Source organism: Phaethon aethereus (genome assembly GCF_964289735.1).
Source record: "Phaethon aethereus genome assembly, chromosome: 14".
NCBI classification, from domain to species: domain Eukaryota; kingdom Metazoa; phylum Chordata; class Aves; order Phaethontiformes; family Phaethontidae; genus Phaethon; species Phaethon aethereus.
Window position 1 is genome coordinate 14,650,894 of NC_138590.1, and position 21,137 is coordinate 14,672,030.

Consider the following 21,137-nt stretch of genomic DNA (forward strand, 5'->3'; position numbering starts at 1 on the left):
CTCACTGCCACGGTCCCTGTCTTCAGCAGCCCCAGCCCCACATGCTCACCGGGTGCCCAGGTGCTCCTGGTTAGGGAGAGGGGGATGAACCATGAACCTCACCCCTACAATGCCGTGGAAAGCCCCTGATTTGCTCGAAGTCAGCTGGACAGAAAAGTTTATGGCTGGTTAAGTGCTGCCCTGGAAAGAAAGCAAATGATCAGTGTATTGGGGCAGAGGAGGATGGAGCAGGGCTGAGATGGGAGATCTCTCCAGCAGGGACACATCTTGTGCAGTCTGCACAGGAAGGATTGGAGAAACTGCGAAATTGCTAAAATCAAGCTAAAATAAGAGACCTTGGGGACAGCACAGGCAGGGCCCCCGGCAGGCAGCCGTGCGGATGCGCTCGCATGAAGGAAGGAAGCAACGTGATCTGGTGCAGCCCCTTCTCCGAGAGTTAGTGATTTATAGAAGCGCAGGGCTGTAGCTGCTGTGGCGAGCACCGCAGGACAGAGCCCGTGGGCGGCAATGTGGGGTGCAGGGCTGGGGAGCGGGGCGCTGGAGCCGGCCTCGCTGCACCTCCCATCCCCAAGCCCCAGCTCTGCCTTGCTGGCTTGATGCCTCAGCCTGATGTGGCCAAATCAGTGTTTTTTCTCCACCGTTAGTGAGAGAAGCCCTTACCCAGAGCCCCGCTTTGCGGCACAGGGGCATCCCAGCGCCCCACCAGTAAAACCAGAAATTATCACCAGCACATGTGCAAGCTGCTGGAGCTTTGTGCACCAGCAAGACATGACGGCAGCACGACGGGCTCCTTGTCAGCTGCCCACACAGCTGATTCTGCTCCCAGCTGCGGCCCTAGCAATGCACATTCAACCTGGAAATAAGTATATGCTTTTGTGCTTGCTCCTGTATGCCTTCAGTCTCCAAAGTCTGGACCAGGATTTTTAATTAACCCTGGAGAGGTGGAGACCAGCACCTCGGTCCACAGAGTTTTTTATCCTGCAAACCATCTACTTGGCCCAAATAAGTACTCGCAGGCGGAAGGAGGCTTGCCCCACGTAAGAAGTGCTGGGGCAGATAAGAAAAGAGACGCTTTCAGTGGTTTCTGAGCGGCATGAGCTGATGCCAGGAAGCTGCTGTGACTCATGAAACTTCACCCAGGTTAAGCAGCACCTACCCAAGAGGACACAGGCAACTGGTCCCACCAGTCACTGGGAGATGCAGGGCAGCCATGGGCCTGCCTCTCACCTTCCTCACCCTCCTAGCCAAGTGATGTTTCACAATTTCCCCAGTCCTGGGGTCACCAGGGCAGAAAAAACACCTCAAGTCACATGTGATGGGATGACCACACACCTCCCCTCCCCTCCCTCACTGGCTGGGCAGGCAGTGCTGGAGCAGTGGCGAAACGCCGGCGTGCTGGCAGCCCCTGAGCCACAGGCTGCTTGGACTTCTCCCAGGGGATATTTGGAAAATTTCAGAATAGAAACTTGTTGACAAAAACTGGCAGCATTTCCAGATGGGGACAGCCTCATGACCAGGTTGAAACACTCCTATTTCATGAGTGCTGGGTGGCAACAGTTGATTTTTCAGGTCAGAAAATGTATGTTCATTTAGAAATGTCTATTATTCCACAGCATTTAAAAAAATCAGCAAAACTAAGACATTTGGAGGAACCTCCCTTTTCTCCCATTAATTTTTAGACACAACACTTTCAAGCCCATGTGTTTCCCTACCTCTTCGGGACCCATTTCTAAAGTGCAGGATTTCCTCATGGAAAAGGACTTGCTGGCTCCAGGCCCAGCATTTAGGGTGTTTGGGATGCTCAGGAGGGGGCTTGCTAGGATTCAGTCCCCCAAGCAGTGTGGACCACACCAAAAGCCCCCTCCAGCCAGCACAGCTACCCCCAGAGCAGAGCTCCTGCCAGAAGAAAACACCCCAAAACCACCACCTTCACACAACTACCCCAGCACCAGCTGAAACTTCACAGGGTGAAGGCAATAGCTGGGACGGATCCTGCCTTTGCTCCTCACATCCCTTCTCCCAGGGGCCTGGGGTGGGTTCAACTTGGTGGGCAAGCCCCACAAGCCAGCCCTGCTCCGGCTGGGCCCCGGCCCCGGTGTGAGGGTTCTGCTCCACCCATCCAATTTGGAGCATCCCGGGTGCAGGGGTCCTGCTCCCCTTTCCCCCCACCCAGGAGCACCCCCAGTGCAGAGCACCCCAGGGACAGAGCATTCCTGGGGCGTAGGAGTCCCGCTGCCCCCCTTGGGACAAAGCATCCCGAGCCCAGGGCGGGGACACCTCCGGATAGAGGGCCCCAGGGCCGGAGCAGCCCCGCCGGGCGCCCCGGGCCAGCCCCGGGGGCGGGCAGGCTGCGGCCGGGGGCCCTGCCCGCGGCTCGGGGGTGCAGAGCACCCTCTCCCGGCGCTGCCTGCGAGCAGCTGCGGGAACTTTTTTTTTATTTATTTATAATTTTTTTTTACTGCCTGCCAGCCCCAGCTGGGGCGGCTCGTCCCGTCCCGTCCCGTCGCGTCCCGGCCGGGGGATGCCGCGCCCCGCGCCCCGCGGCTGAGCGGGCTCCCGGACGGGGCTCCATGGGCTGCACCGGCAGCGCCCCGCGCTGCTGCCCCGCCGGCGGCAAGGTACCGGCTGCGGGGGCTTGCTGGGTTTCGCGTGGGGTCGGTGCTCGCGTGGGACCGAGTGTGCGTGGGGTCGGGATTTGCATGGAGTTGGGGTTCGGGTGAGGCTGGGGTTTGCGTGGAGCCCTGCTGAGGAGGAGGTGTGCTGGGGGCACCCGGCATGGGTCGTCGTTTCCCCCCACGCCCCGGGGAACGGCGGGGCTGGGCAGTGCGGCTGCTGCCTCCCGGCTGCGTGTGACCCCACCGGCACTGGGCACGGCGGGAGCTGGCAGCCACCTGCCCTGCTGCACCCTCCTGCACCCCCCCGGGCTCGCCCCCCACATCACGGGGAAGCCGGTACCAAAGGGGGTGCAGCATCTGGGGTGACGATGCCATATAGGACAGGGATGGGTTCCCCCAGCTAGACCTCTGGCATCCTCCCACAGCATCCTCCGTTGTCGCAAAAATTGGGTCCTCCCTTGTGCTGGGTCCCTCCTTGTGCCAAAAGCAACACTTCTGCAGGGGAACGCTCTGTGCCCCCAGCAGATCTCAGTGCGTTGCTCAGCACTGAAGAGCTCTTCCGCGTGTTAAGGTCTAGAAATTATCTGCTGCTAATTACTATTATTTTTTGACGTGCTCATGCTGCCTGAGCGCCCCGCCATTGGCCTCGGGAGCTGTTTGTGAACTCGGATGTGCTGTGTGTAGTGGTGTCGGTTGGTTGTGGGAAGGTGGCAGGGGCAGGAGGAAAGCCAGAAAAGGCCCTGCGCTGCCTGCGTGCCCCCCTACATGGGTGGCCCTTTGCAGAGGTAGCTGTGGGAGCTCGGCCACCCGGGACCACGCAGCCAAAGCACAACCTGCTGCTGGGATGTGTGGGGGGAAGCTTGCACAGCCCTGGAGCCAGCAAGTGTCTTTATTTACAGCACTTGCAGGCTTGGCTGCTTCTCCATATCATGGAAAAAAACCCCACTCTTCTCTGTGTCGTAAGATCAGACACTTCTGGGCTGGTTTGTGATTCTGAGAGCTTGCAAGGATGGGCATGGGACAGGGAGAAACAGCAGCCTTGAGGCCCCAGGTGTTGAGAGCCACATGTTTACCGAAATGCAGAAATTTCAGTCGGTCATTTGCCCACAGACACCTCCCTTCCTGTGCTTGCCCGCTCTCGAGCTCTTCTGCTCAGCCTCGCAGCGCTGCTCACCGCGGTTTGTGCCCCATAAAACAACCCTGCTGCTGTGACTAAGCTGCAAGTTAATCTCAAAAGCACCGAAAATTCCCTTTATGCCAAAAAAGGGTAAAGAAAAAGGGTTAAAAAAAACCCCTCAAAAGCATTGACCTGCTCCTGCCCATGTTCTCATGTGCAGGGTACCAAACGGCAGGGTGGAGACCTTTACCCTCCCGCTGGTGATGGGTGGACTTGCAGAGCTGGTCCCTTGGGGTTGCTTGGGGATGGGGGGAGCCCTCAAACCCCAGGGGTGAGCCTGGGCAGATCCAGGACGTACATCATGGGGCTGGGGGCTGCGAAGGCTTTTGGGGCTGGTCCCAGGTTGGAGATGACCTTGGGGAGCCTGTGCCGGGCCGGGTGCGGTGGACGGATGGCATACCAGGCACTGCTGCGTGCCCGGGGGAGGTGGCTTGGCAGCCTTGTCCTCCCAGTCACCGGTCTGCCGGCAGCAGGGCGATAAGGAGGCACGGGCGCAGGTGCTGCGGCCAGAGCCCGGCCCCGAGCTGCGGGTACCGTCCCCGGGGTCCCTTCCCCTCCGGGTCCATCCACTGCGCTTGGCCGCTCGCGGTTGCCACTCGCCCTTCAGTCGCGTTCCCGGCGTGAGAGAGGCCAAGAAGCCTTTCCGAAAGATCAGGGCTGAGGCTTGGCCCCCTTCCAGGGCTGGGCTGAATTTATTTTTGAGATATAGGAACTATATGTAGCAGCAGGAGCCAGGGAAAGGTCAGGATGCAAAACTCGGGGCTGTCAACGGCGTGAAGGGTTTGCATACAGTCTGTGGCACAGATCTGAGAGGTGATAGCCATCTTGTAACACAACCATCGCCGGAGGAAAAACAGCAGCAGAGTTGAAGACAGGTCCCACGGACCTGTGCCAGCGTTGCTCTGGCAGCACTGATCATTTGCTGCAGGTCCTGGGGAGGTTTTAGGGTCATGGGCCAAATCCCGGCCCCCTTCTCCACAGCCACAAAGCAAAACCTCGTCCCCAGGAGCAGAGTCGGGATTTAAATGCTTGTTTCCTGCCTCTTTGTGATTTCGTTCGCCAACGGTAACGTTGCATGGTTTAATTGCTTAACATACTTGTAAAACAGGAAAAGAGGAAGAAAAATACAGTACAAAACCCCACCTCATGCTAAAAGCTGAAGCAGAGTGCAGTCGACCCAGCTGCCCGCACCGTGCCGCTGTGCGGGTGCTCCCCTCCACTGGCACCTTTCGAGGTGCTTCAGGTTCTGCTGGAAATCCCTATTAATCCATCCATAAACAGTTTTGCTCCAGACTGTTAGAAATACTTAGTTCTAAGAACGTGGATAGTTGTATTTTTTGTAAAGCTAGAAGGTATATTTTGGCACAAGCCTCTTCCAAGCCGAGGGCAGAGGTTTCCCTCCTGAGACCTTACAGGATAAGCAGCGCTGCCGATGGCCTGCACCTGCGGGACGTTTCAGGCTGCTTCTTCCCTGGGCCAAAGCCGTTCCAGCTGGAGCAGCTCCCAACCCGCTCCTTTCGCGCACGGCGGATACCGGGAGCATCTTTTAGCTCTCCAAAATGTGCCGGGCGATAACAGAGGCGCAGGTGCCGCTCTGGAAGTGGCAGCGGAAGGTGCCTCTCTATTTCACTTAGTTTTCAGCCACATTTTGCTTTTCACCCTGGCTTTGGCGGTGGAGCTCTCATCCCAAAGGACAATTGAGTGCTTAGGAGTAAAATTAGCTCCAGACACTATTTTAATTGCTCCTAGACTAGGAAGGGTGCCTCGCTCGTAGCCTCAGGGCAGGTACTTAGATTTGTCTGCTGATGCTGGCATACCTCTTGCTCCCTTTAGCCATTTCTGAGTTCAATGTAGTTGTCTCAAATCTCCTTGAGCAGCCAAGGGGCTCTGATGCCACATCCGGCTGGGTTTGGGGCATGGGGGAGAGGTGAAAGTGCCCTGGGGACATCGCCCATGCTATAGGGGTGACCAGGGCTGACCGGCCCTGGGCTCTCTGTCCTTGGGCATCGCCTTTGCCAGCCAGCGGGACACACACAGCAGAGGCGGTTTGGTTTGGGCAGGTGAGGTTTGGGGCGTTGCTCCTGGAGAGGGTACCAGCATCCCACTCCCAGAAGGCTCAGATCACCCAAAACCCTGTGTGACCCCGCCACGCCAGGACGGTCCCCCCTGCACAGCCTTTGCTTTGTCGCAGTAAAACCTGGGGGGTCTTCTGAGGTCCTCGTGGTGCCCCCAGGCTTGCAGAGCCCCGAGTGTCTCATCCATCCACCTCCCACCAGACTCCAAAACCCATCACGAGACACGGCGCAAATCAAATAGCAGGGGGATGCACATCAGCATGAGATGGGTGCAGGGGACAGGCTGGGGACCCTTTGCAGGCAGGGCTGCCGGCGCTCGGCAGCATCCCGGGTCAGCCCGCCTTAGCAGGGCGAGCCGTGTTGGTAACGAGAACAGACCCTGCAAATCCCGACCGCCTGGTGCCTCCTCACCCCGCTGCCTGGGCCGCGTTCAACGCTGCGGCCGCTCACGCCATAGAAGGGAAGATAAGCCGAGGCTTCCCAGAGGCTCAGAGTTTTGCTGCTCGCTCTGGCAACTGCGCTCCCCTCCAGCTTCAGAAGGGGGGCTGCAGGGGGAGGCGGAGGCGGGGGCGCCTGTTCGCTTCGCCTTGCTTTTTTCCCAAGCCAGGCTCCCTAATCTGGTCTGCATTTGGCCACGCCGCTGTGACAATGGGGCCAAGCCGAGGTGCAGCCGGCACAGCAGGGTCCCCAGCACCCCACGGGCAGCAGGGAGGGTTTCATGAGGGACCGGTATTTTTAGGGGTGGCTTTGACGGGGGCTGCAGAGCAGCAATGTGTCTGGAGGTGGATTGCCTCATCCACGGTGCATCCGTACCCCTGCCCAGAGGCACGACCCGGGGATGGGTGTCAGGGTCAAGATTTGCCCCGCACCAGGGAGGCCGAGCTGTGAGAGCAGGCGAGCTTTGCTTCTATCTTTCAGCAACCGATAAAAATATATCAATCCCTTTTTTTTCCCCGCCTCCAAGTGACTAAATTAAACCCATGCAGGGCTGGAAGGCCTCCTGCAGAGCTGTGTTGCTGAAGGCAGCTCCCGGCTCTGGGTTATATCAGCTGCACGGCAGCAGTGGGAGCGTGCGGGAGCGCGCGGGACCGAGCAGCACATTCCTGCGCTCCTGAGGTCATTGCTTGAGCCGCCGCCAGCCCTTGCCTGCTGCCAGCCCTGCACGGGGTCAGCATCGCCTCTGATTTATGGTTATTTTTCATTTCTCACTCCTGCTCTGGCAGGGGCTGTGCCAAAGTCCAGCTGTGTGAAGCACCGGCAGAAGGTGCCAGGGCCTGGGCTGACCCTGAGCATCCCAGGGCCACGGGGACGGGGCAGGAGGAGGGTGGCAAGGAAGCGGCATGGCCAGAGCCCTGCTCCCCCCGGCAGATGTTTTGCTGCCGGAGCCTATTTTGCACCAGCACCATGTTGGGGGGTTTGTGAGCATCCCCCGGCTTTGCCAGCCCGCGGCTGGCAATGCTGGTGGCTGGCAATGCCACGTGGGGAAGCCGCCGGGACACAAGGAAACGGCACGAGCTCGGGGCTGTCTGCCAGGCAGCGTGTGCGCACCCACGGGTGCTCGGGGCTGGCAGAGGGCAGGGGGTCGGCGAGGGACCGCCACTGCTCGAGCACCTGTGTTTTAGCAGGGCTGAAGCACGCTCGGCGCAGGGTGCCTGGCTGCAGGGTGTGCTCTGCCTGCAGCCCCCGGCCCGCTCTGTCCCCCCCTGCTCCAGCCCCCTCTCTCTCTGCAGAGACAGCTAAAAGCCCAGCAGCAGCGGGGACCGCCTTCCTGGGAGCTCACGGCCTTGAAGGCAGAGAACGGTGAGAAGAAAATGTCTGTCTCCCCGCTGCTGTGCTTTCTCAGTGTGCTGTTAAGAAAGCAGTAGGACAGACCTCAGGGCAGCCGGGGAGGATGGGGATGGTGGCTGCAGCCTCCACACGGCGCTGGTGCAGGTGGGCAGCCATGATGGCATCCCACAGACGATGGCATCCCATCCCCTCAGGCAGGCGGGTCGTCCCTAGGGCAGGAGGCCTAACGAGCTGTGTCCTCTCTGAGCCTGCCAGCGCCATCACAATTAGTGCTAATTTGCACCAGTGAGATGGAGGGGGGAGGTATTTGTCCAGCGGGGAGAGGATGGAGGGGCTGAACCCAAGCCACCGCGCTGGCAGGTCGGCTGCCCGGCTCATCCACGCAGCCCGGTTAGCAGGATGCGGCCGGCGCTGTTTCAGACGCGTTTGCGTTGCAGCCCCGCTGCCTGAGGATGGGAAGGAGAAGGCGGCGCTGCGGGAGGAGCGGACTGAGAGCTCGAGACTCCTCCAAGGCCGGGAGGAGGAGAAGCGGCTGCGGGATGCCGGCCGGGCAGGCACCACAAGAATCGCCCAGGACATTAACATCCAGGTGGGGCGAAATGGCGGGGGCCGCTGCGGGCCGTGGCCGGGCAGGGAGCGTGTGGCCAGCCAGGACTTTGCAGGCAGCGGAGCAATGTGGGTCTGGCAATGAGTCACGGGAGGCAGAGGAGGGATGGAGTATCCCTTACGTCGGGTCGGACACATGGGGTTTGTCATCTCCCTGTTTCCCAGGTGGAAAAGGGAAAAGACCTGGAGCTGGAGGAGCAGTTTGATGCGCTGAGGAGGGAGCACATGGAGACCCTGCAAGGTGTGTGCCGTGACAGCCCCGCCGCCCGCTCACCCGCGCTGCCGATGCTCCTCCGGCTTCGCGCGGGGCCGTGGGGACGCTGCCCCACGCTCCATGGCGTCGTGGGACTCGGGCCAGGCCCACTGCCCCGGTGTCCCCACGCCGGTGACGCTCAGGTCGTATCTGCCCTGCAGAGCTCCAGAGGGCACATGAGCAGGAGAAGCTGCTGCTGGCCAAGTCCCACCAAAGGTCGCAGGCGGCCTTACAGGTACCTGTGGGGAAAGCCCTGGGAGAGGGTGCTCATGGGGGGCTTGAGGACCATCTGCTGGCTCTGCCATGGTGCCCTGAGCTCCTTAGCAGCCACCTCAGTCCCTGGTGTGCCCGGGGACCACACAGGCTCCTCCAGCCCTGGGGTTATCGGGATGCGGTAGCTCAGCAGTGCCTCTGCTCAGGAAGCAATCCCAGCCACCTCCTATCCTGCTCCTTCCCCGGCTGCCCTAGGAGACAATCCAAGCGCTGAATTCCCAGCTGAAGTCCTTCCAGGAGAGGATGAAGCGGGTAGAGGAGTCGCTTTTGAGCACAGACTACAAGAAACACATCCAGGTACAGGGAGACACAGGACTGGTGGCCTCCACAGAAGGCTGTCAGGGAGGGGTCCTGCTCTGGGGTGCTGGCCCGAAGCCAAGGGTCCTTCTCTGATGGACCCTGAGAGCGGGCGGAGGGGCTGGAACTGGGGTGGGGGGCAGCACAGGACAGCGGAAAGGGGAAGCAAAGCCCTGTCCCTGGGAGGTGCACAGGCTGCTGAGGTCCCTTGAACACAAGCGGTGGGCGAAACGTGGTACCTTGCGGGTAGAAACCCACCGCCAGCCATGAAGGGTCCCAGCTGCGAGCGCTGGTATGCTGGGGTCCTGCATGGGGGGGTGAACCGTGGCAGATACCCTGAGCACCCACCCCACCATGGCTGCTGCACCCCCTGTGCCCCACAGGAGCACGGGAGCCCCAGCCCCTTCTGGGAGCAGGAGCTGGAGAGCCTGCACTTCGTCATTGAGATGAAGAACGAGCATATCCATGGCCTGGACAAGAAGCTGCTGAACCTGGAGACTGTGGTGGGTTCAAAGGGGGGGTTGCAGGTGGGCTTTCCTCTTTCCATCTCTTCTCCTCACCTGAATCCTGTCCAGAAATTGCAGCTGAAGCAGAGGTGGATGGAGCCTGGTTCCTCTCTCGGAGCAGGGAGGGGATGTGGGTGCAATGCCACCGCACTCCCACCAAGCCAGCTTTCCCCCCAGGATGGGGTGGCGGGGGGTTGGAGGAGCTTTCCAGCTTCCTTCTCACCCTTGTACCCCTCTTCCAGGCGGAGAGGAACCTTCTGCTGGAAGAGAAGGTGAAGACCCTGCAGCAGGAGAACGAGGACCTGCGGGTTCGCACCCAGAACCACTTGGTCATGGCGAGGTAAGCGCTGGTCCTGCATGCCCACCGGCTCCCCGGGGCACGGTGGCAGGGTGACAGCAGTTGCAGGTGACATGTCCAATGGGGGGAGAGGTGGCAGTGGTGGGGGGAATACATCGCAGCCTGCGGTGCCACCAGGTGCTTTGCAGGGAGCAGAGGGGGCTCGTGGGCACTTTGCCCGGCAGCTCCGGCAGTGCATGCCGTTTGCCCGCAGGCAGCTGTCGGAGGAGCTCCTGGCCGCCCGCGGGGCACTGGAGAAGGAGGCGCAGCTGCGGGAGCAGGCTCGCCACGAGAAGGAGGAGCTGCTGTACCGTGTGCTCCACGGGGGGGACGGCTCCCCCTTCCCCATCGCTGCCGGCGAGGTGCCCCTCATCGCCACGTAGCACACCGCCGACCGGCACTGTGCGCTGCCGGGGGGACTGTCGGGGCTTTCCTCTGGGTGCATGAGCCCAGGGCTGCTCTCACAGGTGCCCCTGCTGCCAGGGCAGGCCCTCGGGGCAGCCAAGCCCTCGGGGTGACCCCGTCCGACCGGGGCAATGGAGCATTTCACAGGACACTTGTGCCTGGCTTTCCCCAGCCCCTGCAGGGCTGCAGGGGGTCCCTAGCCACCCTGCTGTGCCATCCCTGCACCCCTTCCTCTGATGGGAGGCTGTGGGAGCCTTTCTGAGGGTAAAAGGGATCAGTCAGGACATGCAGATGTGCATTGGGCTGGACCCGACTTGGCTCTGAGCATGACCAGCATCAGTGCTGCCCGGGGGGCATGGAGGCGAGGAAGACAAGGCAGAATGAGGATGAGGAGGGTGCTGGGGACACGGTGGTATTAAGGTACCTCACTCCCTGGGGAGCATCCCTAGGAAGTGCATGACCCAGCCCAGGGCTGAGCCATGGAGGCTTTGATGGGGATGAATACAGCCAAGTGTTATCTACCACCTCCGGCACTGCCCTTGCCATAGACCACATCAGCCTGTCCTGATTTGGGGCTCGGCCTCCTGCTCAGGCTGCTCCAAGTCAATACCACCCACTCCTGCCATTTCCAGTGAAAGCAAGGCTTCCCCTGCCTGTGACCGGCCTCACTCCCTGGGGAGGGGGACGAGGCAGGGCTCCCACCTGTGCCCTCCTCTCCCCATCACCACCTCCATCTCCAGCAAATAGCTCCCAGGGCTTGCTCCCACAACCCAGGTGTGCCCCCGCCAACCACCACACAGACACCAAGCCCTCTTTGTCCCTGCTGCCCATCATCAGCACCACCAGCCCCGTCTTCTCCCCGAAAGCTGGGCAGAGGCTGCGTGCCCTCAGGTGCACATTTGAGGAGCAGAGCATCCTCCCAAGGGGAAGTAGGCTTCAGCGGTGGCTGCCAAGCAGGTCTCATCCCTCCCTGCTCCGAGCCAGCGCATCCCCATCAGGGAAGATGCTGCCAGCATGGCTGCAGCTCGGGGCTGGATGCACACAAGCACTTTCCACTAGGCTCACGAGTGGGGTGGGATGGTCACTGCTCTGGGGGTTGTCACTGGCCTGTCCCCTGCCTGGGGCTGTTTAGCCATGAGAGGTGTGTGTATGTGCATGTGTGTGCACCAGGCCAACATGCTACTGGCTGTAACAATTACAAGTCTGTAGGATGCAGCAGCCTCAAAAATGCCATGTCAGTGGTTTTATGCCATGTCAGTGTTTTTGGGGACCGGTGCAGGAGCATCTCACAGTGGGGCTGCATGCTTCGTACCTGGGGTAGGGGGAGAATGGGGGGGGGGAGCAGGTGCCACAAAGCAACAACAAAGGAGCCCCAGGGGAGGCCCCCACTGCCTTTCCCCCTTTTCCTGCTCCTTCCCTCGTTTCATTGATTTCAGTGGGCTCCCAGCACAGGGCAGACCCCAACCCTGCCCAGGCAGCAGGGCCACTGCAACAGCCCAGCCGCTTCCGTCCTTTGTGCTGATGTTTATCAGGAAAGTATCAGCTGAATGAGGCAGCCAGGAAGGCGACACAGATGCGGGGTCCAGCTCTCACCCGAGCACCTCCAGAGGGTGCCCAGAGTGGGAAAGGGGGGGTTGCCTGTTGTGTCAGAGCCAGCCCAGGACACCCACTGCTCCATGCATCCCCACAGCTCTGGGGATGAGTGGTGGGGCAGCCTCCAGCTTTACACAGCAACCTCAGGGGTGGGGGGAGGACCTGCCAGGTGCTGTAGCACAAAAGCAGGGGAAATGGGGCAAGTTGCTGCCCAGCAAATCCTGCCTAGCTGTGGTTGAAGGGGGCAGGATGGCTGGGCAAAAGGGTCTGGCGTCCTGCTCTGGGCACCTGATAACACATCCCACTCCCCCGAAGGCAGATCCTGCGTGGGACCCGGAGGAATGTGCCCAGCTCTGGGAGAGTGCTGGGAACTGAGGAGGAGGAATAAATGAGTCCAGAAAAGGAGTTGCCCACAGTAAGGAGGAAAATGCCTGGCCCAGGCAGTGCCTTGGCAGTCACAGAAGGACAGGCAGGTCAGCCCTGCCTGCCTTAGGGTGCCGAGGCAGTGTGGAGGGTCAGGGCAGCACGAGAAGTCTCCGCTCTGCCACAAGCAGCCAAGGGGCCAGGGTGGGCGAGGGGACAGGAGGAGGTTGGGGGGCTTTGGGGAGAGGTTTCAAAGGCAAAAAACCCAACCCTACAACCCAATAACAGCAGCAAAACCACTGTTTGTCTGCTTTATCCTCTCCAAATAAAACTCCTTTGCGAGGGGACTTGCTGTGAGGATTCAGGTTGTTCAGGGAGGTTCATCAGACCCAGAAGAAAACGGCTCCTGCAGCTCGTGGCAGGGCTGTGCCCCTCCGCAGGATGGGACCTTCAGCCCAAGGGGCTTCTTTGCCCCCCCCCAGGCACAGGGTGAGAGGGCTAGGCACTCGGGGACCAGCCCGTCTCCTTTTATTGCGCCGGAGCAGATGAGCAGGGTGCCGCAGGTACCTCCCTCGCCACGCTTCCCCGCAGGTTCCGGGGAGCTGCCCCTTCGGGCCACCGGCTCTCGGCGCTGTGGCGGATCCCGTAGCCAAAGTAAATGAGGAAACCTGGGAAAGGGCAGAATGGAAGGTGTGTCTCTCCCCTCCCAACCACAAAATGCTCACCCCTTCCTGTTCCTTTGGGGTACATATCAGAGGACTGGGTGCTCCCACCACCCTTTGACATTAAAGTTCATCATCCCTCCTCCACCCATCCACGCACCACTGCTCTGCAGCCACCATTAATGCCATGGGCTGTCAAACCACCAATGCTTCACACAAAGAGGTTGCCGCCAGCTCCAGGACCTTGAGTGGCCGTGCTTACCAATGGCCATCCAGAGCAGGTACCGCAGCCAGGCAGCCACGCTGAGCCGGGCCATCAGGATGCCGTTGATGGTGATGCTGAGGAGCGGCAGGAAGGGCAGGCAGGGAACCTGCAGGGACCAAGCACAAGGGAATGGGGTCATGCCTTCACCCAGAGGCACTGGCTGGCCCACAGGCAGGGGTTTTACAACTGAATTTGTCTCTTTGCTGCTTTGGCTAGTTGCTGACAGGCAAAAAGAAGCCCAGCCTGGTGGGCAGGCTCAGAGACCTGAGCTGGGACTGCAGCCTGTGCTGAAGAGGGATGGTTGTGGAGGGTAGTTGGGTTGACAGGTCCTGTGCTGGGGCAGGAGGTACTGCAGGATTTGAGGGGGGAGGCAGTAAACCTCTAGCAAAACCAAGGCAAGGTGTCAAGACCAGGTATCTTTTTACTGGAGAGCAGCTCTGACTTGTCCAGCAGGCACCAGGCTCAGCTGGGGGTGCAGGAGGTGCCCCTTTGGCCTGCCAGACACGGGGGGAAGAACCAGGCAGCCCTCACGGTCCCTGCAGAAAACCCTATGAGCTGCCCGATGCCTCCAACAGCACTTTGTCCAATGTGGACGCAGCAAAGCTCCGCCTGACCTAAAGCAGAGGGAGCACCCCCAATGCAACCTGTTCCCCACAGGGCTGCGGCGCTTGCCTCCTCTCTGTCCCCCAGGTCCTCCTCCCAGGGGACAGTCCCGAGGGCTGGGCTGTGTGCTCACCATGAAGGATGCTCTCTCCTGGCTCTGAGGCTGCCTCCAGACGAGCAGAGCTGCTGCCAGGATCCCCAGGAGAGGCAGAGCCAGAGCAGCGATGCACCAGGCACCTCCGGCCCGCAGGCAGGGCAGCCCAGCGGTGCTCACCCAGCTCATGGCGCAGACCAGGGCGGCTGCGGAGGGACCACGGCAGCGTGTCAGGGCAGCGCTTCCCCGGGCTGAGCCCGACCCTCTCCGGGGTGCAGCGCCCAGGCTGCCACGGTGGAAGGGACAAAGGAAAGCCGGCGGGGGACAGGGCTGGCTGGCTTGTCATGGGGGGTTTAGCTTTTCTCTCCGGTCTGGGAAGCGGAGAGAGCAGGAGGTTTGCCGCGGTCCCGTTGGGGCAGCCAGCTGTGCGGCAGTCGGGAGAGGGCAGGAGGGAGCCAGGCAGACCCGGCCTGCATCCCGCTGGCCGGCTAGTTTTCAGTCAGCAGGAACCTGCCAGCCCCTGCTACAGCAGCGATGTCCCCCGTGGGTCCCCCCACACCAGCTCCCCTGAAAACTCATCCACCACTCCCGGGCGTACCTACGGCTGTCAGAGCCCAGGCCACCGCTGCGGAGGAACATGGGGTGGGATGGGGGGGCGGCCGGACAAGATGGTCCCACCAGAGCTGCACAGCTGGGACCTTCCCGGCAAGGGTGTCCTGAGCACTGGGTCCAGGCCGATACCTGAGGAGCAGATACTGGATGTCAATAGGCATGTGAGCGTGCACCTGCAGTGCACCAAGGCCAGTGCCTTGTTCCAGGCATGGCCAACAGCAGAAGCTGGGTGAGCCCTGTCCCCGGCAGTCTCACCTGAGCAGCAGCACACAGCCAGCCACCAGCGAGTAGGCCAGCAGCGTGCCAATAGACATCATGTCAACCAGGGCTTTCAGGTCAAAGAGGAGGGCCAGGAGAGCTGCAGGGACGAGAAGCCCTTCCAGACTCCTGGCAAGAGCTGGCAGCACTGCTGTGACGACCATCTCAGCCATGCTCTCTCTCTGTGCCTCCCAGGTCCCCCTGACACCTGCTTGAACAGGACTCAAGCACCTCGATGAGCTGGTGATGCTTTGGTCACTAGTGCAAAGCATCCTGCCACCTCCTGCCTGGCAGCTCAGAGAGGCTGAACTGGTGTCCAGGACAGTATTGAGGACAAATGGTCTTCACCCGCAGCGAGGAGACCTCTCGCTAGGTGAAGACATATTGCTCAAACAGCTACTGGCAAGCTAGGGGGTCTGCGTTGTCCTGCTGAAAGAGGACATCCACCAAGCCCTGCTGAAGATTAAGGGGTAACCCAATCGCTCACCCACCTGCCACTCCTCCAGACACCAGCGTTGCCACCACCGGGCACTGACGGTGACTAACTTTAGCCAGAGGTTTGAAGAGGAGCCCGTCTCGAGCCATTGCATACAGGATCCGTGGCATAGGGAACATGGAGCCCAGGAGACTGCAGAGAGGGGAAGAGATGGGGAGAAGAGGTGCCATCCTGCCTTTTGATCCTCCTTGGCTGCCAAGGGAGCTCTGGTTCATCTGTACAGTCCATGACCTTCTCAAGACCATGTTGACAAGACCATCACCTCCCTCACCATCAGATGAGGGTCAGTATTGGAGAAGTGTTGTCCGCAGGTCATGGGAGCCCTATGCACACTGAGATACCCCAGCCTGCTCCTGGGGTCATGGTGCCACCAAACACCTGACCACTTCCTCCAGCTTTGGGCTATAAGTGGCATGCCAAAGGGTTTGATTGCTCTCCTTGATCAGGAGGGGCCAAGCTGGGAGCAACAGAGTTCATGAGGAAGTGTTTTGGCCAAGCAGGGCAGTCAGAAGGCAGGGGTTGGGGGTAGCTCCTGCATGTGTTACAGCTCCAGTGCAACCTTGCTCTGAGCCACAAAGCTGCTGTTGGGGCCACCCCTCACCTGGTTGTCAGGGCGCACAGTGACCCCACAGCTACAGTGTGCTTTGCACTGCTCCAGCCAACGTATTCAAAAGCCACTGGGAGTGGGCTCATGGTGTCCAGGAGATAGTAGGGCATCATCAGGGTGAGGGCAGCAGACACCCCAAAGTACATGAGGAAGCAGATGAGGAGGGAGAGGACGATGCCTATGGGGATGGATCTCTGCGGGTCCCTCACTTCTTCCCCTGAGGAGGACAAGCTCAGCTGTAAAAACAGATGCTCATTTAATATCCTGTATCCCCATGAGAAGGGACACAGAGGCCTTCTAGCAACGACCGCTAGACCTCCTGGGCTCCAGAGTTATAGTGATAGGGACTGTCTCTGCTTCAAGGGTTATCCCAGTCATGCCACATGGACTCTTATAGCTCCTCCTCTGAGCACAGAGAGCAGGAGACAGCGGCTGTGGCACAGAGCCGGCAATGTTCCCATTCCCAGCCCAGTCCTACACCAGCTCCCAGGGCTGCAGGGAGAATCACTGTCACAGCCCCCCAGCCTGCAGGGGAGTGTCCTGCTGGCATCTCTCCCTGCCTCACTTACCCATGGTAGCGATGCAGTCAAATCCAACAAAGGCATAGAAACAGGTAGAGGCTCCAGCCAAAGTCCCAGTGAAACCATAGGGCATGAAGCCTCCGACCCCAAAGGCACTGGTCATATTGTCAGCCACAGACTGGTTCCTGGGAGGAGGAGGAAGAGTCAGGCAGTGCAGAGGGGTCAGCGCAACAGGGTCCCAGGATGGGGCCAGGCTGAAGAGCCCATCCAACCTGCTCACCCCTCCAGGATCAATGCAGCAGGGCTTAGGCTCTCTGATGCCTTTATCCTGGGATAAAGCATTAGGGGAACGACCCAGCCATCCCCATCACCCTCTGAAGGCGGCACAGGCAGAGTAGTGCCCTTCTTACCCAGCCTCATGGGCAGCTGCCCATGGCAGGTCATCCTCCCCAAGCCTCCAGTTGCTAAGGTCACCTTTGATGAAGCCGCTCACTGTGACAAAGAGCAGGACAAGCATGTTGAGACCTGTGAAGGCTTTGTTGACCGTGGTGGACTCCTTCACTCCAAAGGAAAGAAGCCCTGGGCACAAAAAGAGCAAAACTGTCTGAGCCCTGTGGATGACACCAGGGCAGACATTACTGGGGAGGGTGGAAAAGGTGGGGACAGTGGTAGAGTCAGGAGGATCTGCAGATTTCCCCAGATTCCCCTTGTATTTGCTCAGGGAAATGGCAAAGCCTCAGAGGGGTCAGCACCATCCTGAAAAGTCCAAGGTGGGATGAGGAGCTCATCCTATATGATGGAGGGTGGCACAGGGGGTGACATCCTACCTGCCAGCAGGACCACCAGGCCAGCGGCAAAGGCATCCGGGTGCTCTGCCAGCCCCACAGAGCTCATGGCTGCATGAGCACCCAAAAACTTCCCCATCTTCTTGCCAAGGAGCTGGTCAAAGGTAGCACTCCAGGCCCGGGCAACACTGGCTGTACCTGGGGAGAGACAGCAGCTGGGGCAGCGATGGTGGCCCTGTGGGGTCTGAGAATGACACCCATCAAAACCACCAACGCAAAGCAAAGGTAGAGGGATCAAAAGGACCTTATACCAATGACATAGGACAGCAGCAGATTCCACCCAGTGATGAACGCCCACAGCTCACCCACTGTCACATAGCTGTAGAGATAGGCAGACCCAGCCAGGGGCACACGGGCCCCGAATTCGGCATAGCACAGCCCTGCCGGAGCAGACACCATGGCTGCAATCAGGAAAGAAAGGACGATGCTCGGGCCAGAGCTGGTCTTAGCCACTTCCCCTGCCAGGACATAGACGCCCGCCCCCAGCGTGCTGCCCACTCCCAAGGCAATGAGGTCCATGGTGGAGAGGCAGCGGCGAAGGCTGGAGCCCTCCGAGCTGGCCAGGACTCGCTTTCTGCGGGAAAGCATCTTCAAAACAGAGAGCAGGCAGCCCCAGCACGGCATCTGCAGGAGAGGAAAGCAGCAGGCTTGAGGATGCTGCTGCCCCACAGGCACTACCCTAGGGATGTGACCCAAACCCAGCCTGAACATTTTCCTTGTAGCTCCCACCACCCACATGGTGCTTTCCAGAGGCCCTGGGTGCTACCGGTTTTCTGTCTCTGCCAGAAAAGTAGCCCATTTTGGAGCAAGATGGGACTAAAGTGGCTGGGTTGCTCTCTCGCCCCCGGTGAGAAGTGGAGGAACACATGATTGGGGTTTGCTGGGCTGTCTGACTTGTTCTATGGTGAGAGGGGACAAGGACCCCGCTTGTCCCCCTGCCAGCTCAGAAAGTCCTATTGCTCCAGCATCCCCAACAGGGACATGCAGCCAGCATTGTCCCAGCTTTGACACCAACACTATTTGAAATGCAAAAACCAGGCCAGAAAAGGAGGGATGGGAGATGCTCTGCACCTGGAGCAGAGGTTGGCCTTGAGGTGCACCAGGAAGGACCCATCTGCTCAGCTGAAATGCTCCCACAGCCTCTGTAAGTGTGGGTCAATGGCACAGCTCAGAGGCTTGGTCCTCTGGGCCATCAGCCTGTACAGCAATGCTGAGGCTTGCTCGGGTCACCAGTGGGGATGCCAGCCCAGCAGAAACCCCAAATTGTGTGATATTTGTGCTTGGGGCAAGTGAGGTACTTGGTATGGCGTGCCTGGGATCTGTGTGCCTTCCCCAGGAACTCCCAGGGCTGGAGAAAGGGGGGCTGCATGCCTCCGCATCCACGTGGTGCTGCCAGGACCTCCAGGTTACCCCACAACAAAGCCAAGTCCATGCTGCATGCTTCAAATCCCATAATCCGCTACTTACAGGGCCAGGGACCCGTCTGGAAACCCTGCCCACCAGCACGTCCCAGCAGCACCCAGGATCACAGGACCACGCAGTGTCGGCTGCAGCACGGAGCCCGGAGGGGACAGGGACCACCCTGGGGCAGCGTCCAGCACCCTCACCCGCAGGACAGGGTGCTGTAAGCCCTTGTGACACAGGGACCCCCCCAACCTCCAGGACAACTGCTGTGTCTCCTGGGGGCTGGAGAGCCACTGCCCAAGGCCAAGCCAGCTGGGGCCACCTTCCCACCCACCCAGCAGCACCCACCCACTGCACAACACCAGTCCCACCCGGGGCATCTCGCCCTGATGATTTTCCCTTCTGCAAACAAGCTACTTACTCCAGCCATCCTTTGGGCAAACTGCTCCAGCTGCGAGCTGATGGGGAGGGTGAGCACCAGGCAGCCCCAGTTACACTCTCCCCTTAAATCCCTTTTGGGAGCGCCCTGGCCCTCCCCCCGCTGACCACCCTCTGGGCTGCACAATGGGAAATCTATGCAGAAATATTTTTCCCACAACGCCTTCCAAATCATACACACAAGCTTGCAATGCTAATAGGCTCAGAAGCATTATTGGGGGAGTTTAATTAACATTTCAAAGCTGCCTGTGCAGGTGGAAGGGAGAACCCCTTACCTCTGTCCTCGCTGCCTCACACCAGGACCCCCACCTCAATCTATGGAGCAGGTTTTGGAGGGAAGCCAAGCAGAGAGGAGGAGAAACATGGCCAGGTCAGGATGCAGGGGTGCACATACCTACAGCTGCGACTACATCCAGGCTGAGCTGACCTTGGGAACACAGCGGGAGGTGAGCAGGTCCAAGAAATGACTGCAGCACCGAGGCAGAGGAGCACAGAAGCAGCTCCATAGGATGCTTGCAGCAGCACATCTAGCTGTAGCTCCCAGAAGCAAAGTCCTGAGACTGCCTGCACTTCCCCAGTATTTGGGCACCAAGACCCCAATTGCTGCCCACACATTGTCACAGCCCCATTATACAGAGAGGCAGCCTTAGGTGAAAAAGAGAAGTACCCCAACAGCCCAAGGGCAGCTTGCAGCAGAGCAGGCAGCAGCACCATCCATCACTGACCCATCCTGCCTTGCCCTGGAAGCCCCATCCAGCTCCTGACCTGGCTGGGGGGGGGTTGCAAAGGGTGCAACAAAACCTGGGTGTTCCTTCATGGGGAATGAAACAGGTACCAGGAATGACCCTGACACTGTGCTTCCCTCCTGGGGTGCAGCCCACAGGGGCTGAACAGCAGGGTGAGTGCAAGTAAGGATTGGAGTGAGTCAGGGCTGGGCTTAAATGGAGGCCCAGGGCTGTGTGGTTGGGGGCCTCAGGTGAGGATGCTCAGGGCCAGTAAGGCATATAAGTGCCCTCAGGCCCCAGCACAGCTGTTCTGTAGGGTTGTTCTTAGCAGGGAGAGTGTGGAGGAAGCTATGGTGTGATCTGGCTTGTTTTCAGCTCTTTGGGAGAAGAGGGCTAAGTCTGGGCTCTGAGGAGAGGCTGGGAGCTGATATTCTGAGGTGAGAAGCTAACTTTGATTTTACTGTTGATAGTCCTCAGGCTAAGTTTGCTTACAATATCTGGGGACAAAAACTTCCTAGGCTGTGCTGTAGTTCAGCGCATCCTCTAGCCTTCAGCTTGCAAGGAGCAGGGGACGGGGACCTTGGCTGTGCAGGAGCAAAGCAAGGAAGGATCTAGAGCACCTAAAGCACAGGTATATGCTCTAACTGCAAGGCTGCCCTGTCCTGGGTGTGTGGGGTAGCCCCATGTCCCCAGTGCACCCTGTGAGCTGCTGGGCTAGCACCGCTGGGGCTAGCAGGCTCGGCACTCCATGACACAGCCAGAGGCACCAGGAGGAGAGCAAGGCTGTTGCCCTGCATTGCAGTGCAGGGTGAACAAAGCTGTGCTTGTCACCCACGCTGTCTCACATGAGCGAGGTCTCCAGACACCAACGCCAGCCCAAGGGAACATTTTCCTGAGGGAACAGCGGGGCATGAAGGAGCAATGGGTGCTAGCTGGCCATGAGGGTCTCACCCTCCCAGGGTGCCTCCAGTCCCCTGGGGGGGCACAGCCCTGTGGCTGCATGCCAGCCATCGGGCATGTCACACCCAGCCTGGGGTCCCAGCTGCCCAGGACCACCGTGTCCCAGCACAGGCAGGGCTGAGCATCTCAGCTGCCTTGTAGCCCTGGAGAGAAGGCTTGGATGCTTGAAAGGTTACATGCCAGCAGCCTTTGACATCTCAAGGAGGCCCTTGGTTTTATCTGCTCCTGCTGGTGTCAGCCAGACCAGAGACGCCAGTGCCCATGCCTCCTGGGGAGCCCTGCCAGCCCCTCCAGCCCTGCTGCTGCTTCTGTGCTGCCTGGGGCGAAGGGTGGTGGTGGAGGGGGAGCGGGGCTGACCT

The 21,137-nt window shown here is 59.9% G+C and overlaps 2 protein-coding genes across 2 annotated transcripts; one reads left to right on the forward strand and one right to left on the reverse strand.

Annotated features, from left to right (window-relative positions):
* Positions 1 to 1,991: 1,991 nt before the first annotated feature.
* CCDC69 (coiled-coil domain containing 69) lies at positions 1,992 to 10,387 on the forward strand. Its single transcript, XM_082006155.1, has 9 exons — positions 1,992 to 2,618; positions 7,598 to 7,667; positions 8,093 to 8,244; positions 8,427 to 8,502; positions 8,676 to 8,749; positions 8,983 to 9,084; positions 9,468 to 9,587; positions 9,833 to 9,930; positions 10,142 to 10,387. Exons 1-9 carry the CDS (start codon positions 2,571 to 2,573, stop codon positions 10,308 to 10,310), a joined length of 909 nt encoding a protein of 302 aa, XP_081862281.1. The 5' UTR covers positions 1,992 to 2,570; the 3' UTR covers positions 10,311 to 10,387.
* Positions 10,388 to 11,527: 1,140 nt separating this feature from the next.
* LOC309410128 (cationic amino acid transporter 2-like) lies at positions 11,528 to 17,875 on the reverse strand (the record flags this gene model as incomplete). Its single annotated transcript, XM_082006467.1, has 12 exons — positions 11,528 to 11,644; positions 12,856 to 12,956; positions 13,213 to 13,321; positions 13,952 to 14,118; positions 14,511 to 14,667; positions 14,794 to 14,882; positions 15,274 to 15,410; positions 15,880 to 16,102; positions 16,455 to 16,591; positions 16,817 to 16,985; positions 17,234 to 17,389; positions 17,503 to 17,875. The coding sequence occupies 12 exons, from the start codon at positions 17,873 to 17,875 to the stop codon at positions 11,528 to 11,530; spliced, it is 1,935 nt and encodes a 644-aa protein (XP_081862593.1).
* Positions 17,876 to 21,137: the final 3,262 nt, after the last annotated feature.

What these genes read in the sequence shown, in the direction of transcription:
- CCDC69 (XM_082006155.1), top strand. Translation starts at nt 2,571, where the DNA reads ATGGGCTGCACCGGCAGCGCCCCGCGCTGCTGCCCCGCCGGCGGCAAG. An exon ending in GCTGCCCCGCCGGCGGCAAG is followed by an intron (nt 2,619 to 7,597) that starts GTACCGGCTGCG and finishes CTCTCTCTGCAG; the next exon opens with AGACAGCTAAAAGCCCAGCA. An exon ending in GGTCGCAGGCGGCCTTACAG is followed by an intron (nt 8,750 to 8,982) that starts GTACCTGTGGGG and finishes CGGCTGCCCTAG; the next exon opens with GAGACAATCCAAGCGCTGAA.